The sequence below is a fragment of the Montipora foliosa genome, chromosome 5 (genome assembly GCF_036669935.1).
Source record: "Montipora foliosa isolate CH-2021 chromosome 5, ASM3666993v2, whole genome shotgun sequence".
Classification (NCBI taxonomy): domain Eukaryota; kingdom Metazoa; phylum Cnidaria; class Anthozoa; order Scleractinia; family Acroporidae; genus Montipora; species Montipora foliosa.
This window is the reverse complement of record NC_090873.1, coordinates 46,600,935-46,604,924: the sequence shown is the minus strand read 5'-3', so window position 1 is coordinate 46,604,924 and position 3,990 is coordinate 46,600,935. Positions and strand designations below refer to the sequence as shown.

The window sequence follows — 3,990 nt, the reverse complement described above, 5'->3', positions numbered from 1 at the left end:
TGCAAAGACATTACCTGGTCACATTCTCTCAGCGCAGAGTCACGTTGCTGTTGTGCCTGTTGCTTTTCTTGCATTGACTTCTTCAGAGCAGTTTCAAAATCTTTAATGGCTTTGTCATACTTCTTCACTGCTGCTTCTGATTGTTGTTTGAGTCCATTTCGCTCCATGAGTAATGAGTCTCGCTCATGTACTGCAGTATCCAATTGCATTTTTAATGCTGAGTAGTCTGATTCTAAATTTTGAAATCTATTAATCAAGTGGTTATACTTTGACCTGAGGTCTCGATGAACATCTTGAAGGCCTTCGAAGTCTTTCTGATTTGATTCATATTTATCAAACCCAGTATTTCCTGCATGGTTTTTGAGGTACTTTTCATACTGTTGATTATCCTTCATTTCAATTTTTTCTCTTTCTCTCAACAAAACAATCTCCTCATATTCCTGTTGCAGCTTGTCACGCTCCACGTTAATTTCCTCAAACCGTCTTTGTAAGTTCTGATATAACATCTTGTATTTCCGATTATTGTCACACTGTTGACAAACTGACTCATACTTGGCAGAGATTCCCGAATTCTCATACCTTAGCATTTCAAGTTCTCTTAGGTTCTCAACATACTGCTTTTTAAGAAGTTCAATTTCATTTTCTCTGTCATTTCCAATAGCTGAATTTGAGTTCTTGTCTAAATGCATCCTATCACCAGTTTCAAGGTCAACAATTTTCTTGTAAGCATCCCGTTCAGTTTCTGTTTCTATCAACTGAGCTGAAACTCTTTCTAAATCTCGTTTAACTGCCTTAAGTTCATTTCTCAGCACAATGACACGATCTTGATGACCTATCATGCTTGTGCTCCGCCCAACGTTGACTCGACGAGCTGAACCAATGCCTGTGAAAGCAAACAAAATTTCTAAACATATTTATGAACTTTCTGTGACAATTACAAATAGCAGCTGGAAAGTGACTTGACCTTTGCTTAAAACCCAACCACATGTTGCATAATTTACAAATTATGATTTTGCATAAAATTATTAATTAGGACAGGAATTAGCACACAGGCTACTTTAAAAGATTTGGAGCTTTTAACAGCAAACATCCTTCTGAAAAAGCATGGACTCAGTCAACATCAAGTCTGCTTGATTTTTTTTTGTCCCAAAAATCTTTCATACTAACATGATCATGAAAAACTAAATCAATTACATGTACTGGTATTATCCAATCTTGCTGCATAAAGGAGTACATGCTAGAGGGTTACAGATGACTGTGGTAATAATCTCAGGACCAATCTAATTTATTATTGCACTAAGAAAATTTTGAAACTTGTCTGTAGACAAAGATTTGTGACTGGAAAGAATCAATGAAGCAAGTAAAAGGCATCCCATGGAAATATAGTGAGTATTTATTAACCAACATATAACTTATTATTGATACTATGCCAAATTGCTAGATGAAAGAGCTTTCTTTAAGGAAAGTTTTTGAAAAACAACAAGATCCTTGAAACAACTTGTTGACAAGAAGTTGAAAGCCAAAAACCACTACCAAATATCATTTCATTACTTTCCCCAAGGCCATTGCTGCTGATTGTAATGTAACAACCAATATAAATATAATTTACTATATTACTCAAATTCATCCATAATGAAATTGTCTGGTCATTTGCATAAAGCTCTGTCTATTATTAAAATGCATATGAGCTGCCAAAACAGTGCAAGACAAATATCAAGATATAGGACTTTGTAGTAAGTAAACAACAGTTAATACACAAGTCTGCAAGCTTTTTCCTTTCCAAGATCAAGTGTCTGTTTAGTTTTATAATGCGGTAGATGAATTTCTGAGACGTGACCATGTATGTGCCAGAAAAAAAAAATTATCATGGGAGACATTTTGCCCCCAGGGAAACACGTTTAACGAAACAAAACAGTCTTTCATGTTTTGTACACGAGCAATTTCAACTTACAATTTTACTTTTCTGAAACTTACACTGAATGTGCCGAGCGCTGTCTTCTGGATTATCAGCAGTTTTACTTTGGTCCGTCCTGATATGGGGTGTAACTACAAGATAAGGCAAAATAACACACTCACAGATTACATCCTCGATGCTTCGCTTTATCCACGCAAGCAAAATAAACAAGGAATCGCCATGACACACTTTACAATATCGTTTTGAAGCCAAACGAACAACATCAAATACATCATGAAAGCTCGGACTTATACTTGTCTTACTGCCAATGACTTGCACGAAAAATCAGTCAAATAAAACAAGCAAAAAATATTTGTGGGTTCTATTTACTTCTCAAGTGACAAACAATTTAGAAATCCCCTCCCAAGACCCACGAATCTCAGTTTGTTTTTGCATAAATGAAAGGATGTTTCTTTTTTTTTTCCACCAGGATGTTTTGTACTCCAAAACCATCCTCTACGAATTTCAATTCTGTTGCGTGCGAGACCCCCCTAAGATTTTTACAAAGCGTCACCCAAAATTGCACATGACTAAATTAAATTTCCGCAATAAAGCGCTTCCTTCTGTAATTTAAGTTTCAAAAGGGCGAGATCAAAACTCTTTTATATATGTCGATTGTTTCTGGCTAAGAGCAAATTAACTGGGTAGTGATGATATTTCGTAACCATTTTAAAAGGTACAAAGTTATTCTGAAAAAAAAAAACACAACAAGAACAACAACAAACATCGCCAAGCCATCACATGAGACAGCTATAAAGGTTTTTTGGACAGAAAGTCTTCTCAGAGGATATTCATTTACGACAACTGAAAAATGACTTAAGGTAAGGATGTAATCAAACTTCAGACAGAAAAGGACATCCATCTAAAGCTAAAAACACAGATATGTTTACATTAGCAAGTCACACGTTTAACTTACCAGTTGTTTTACTTATTGGTGGCTCGACTCCAAGGAACATACAGTTCAGCATGTAAGGATACGTCGTCTCCAGCACCACACAGAACTTTTTAAATGTCTCGTGGTCTTTTCTCTGAATGACATTCAACAATCGGTCAACGCGCTGCGAAGGATGCTCGTTTTGAATCGCTTGTAATTCGTCGGAATTGACAACATGACTCACAACAAGAGGAGACAAGAGTCTTTCCACCGTCATTGCACTTCGAAATTTATCCCTGTGCCGCTCGATCACATTCTTGTAACCTTCTTCCATGGCTAATATATTCATTGAATGGGAAAATTCATCACAGACAGCTAGAACAAGTCACTAAGTTCAAGTATTTGCAAAGCTCTGTGTCCGCCATGTTCATACACAGTGCTTACAATCTTTGTTGATCTCCATCCTCCAAATATGGTATGTAAAGGAACGCCGCGTTCTTAATCACGTGTAACAATTGACTTATTGTCTGCAGGACACACACATCTAACAGCTGTTGGATGCTAGCCATGCGGTTAACTTTTTCAACAGAACTGGTTAGGGTACAAAGTCACTGGCAACAATCCAAAGCGCCCCAAATTATCTTGAATGAATAAAGATAAGTTTTACGTATTATGAAATTCGCAGGGACCGACCAAAGGTTGTCAAAGGTTCGCCTCGGATAAGTTACAAATGATCCCGCAGAGGTCACAGGGTGAATTATCTCAAGTGCAAAGAAACTAAAGATCTGAAGATTTTGTTCCTGTTAACGTGACTTCAAGCGAAGCAAAAAACCTGTCTAATCTCCTTAATATTTCAGCAACAGTTAAAAAAAAAATGAAAAAAAGAATGAAGTGGGTCTGCAACCACATTGGTATGTACAATCTTTTCGCCGTCGGATTTATCCAGACCACGTGGATACAACGAGTTTCGAAGTCAAATATAACAATTAGCCCCGAGATTGCACTGTCACTCGGCTTTAATAATAATAATAATAATAATAATAATAGTAATAATAATAATAATAATAATAATGATAATAATAATAATGATAATGATAATGATAATGATAATAATAATAATAATAATAATAATAATAATAATAATAATAATTGGAAATTGGAT

At 35.8% G+C, this 3,990-nt stretch overlaps 1 protein-coding gene across 1 annotated transcript in view; it reads right to left on the bottom strand.

Annotated features, from left to right (window-relative positions):
- The window catches only part of LOC138004467 (disks large homolog 5-like), a 28,101-nt gene extending 24,829 nt beyond the window's left edge, over nucleotides 1–3,272 (bottom strand). The window contains exons 1-3 of the mRNA XM_068850995.1: nucleotides 2,871–3,272; nucleotides 1,975–2,046; nucleotides 1–883 (exon numbers count right to left, since the gene is read on the bottom strand). The exon at nucleotides 1–883 is cut by the window's left edge and continues 811 nt beyond it. Coding sequence (XP_068707096.1) covers nucleotides 1–883; nucleotides 1,975–2,046; nucleotides 2,871–3,177 — 1,262 coding nt within the window. The 5' untranslated portion in view covers nucleotides 3,178–3,272. The remainder of the gene's footprint in view (nucleotides 884–1,974; nucleotides 2,047–2,870) is intronic.
- Nucleotides 3,273–3,990: the final 718 nt, after the last annotated feature.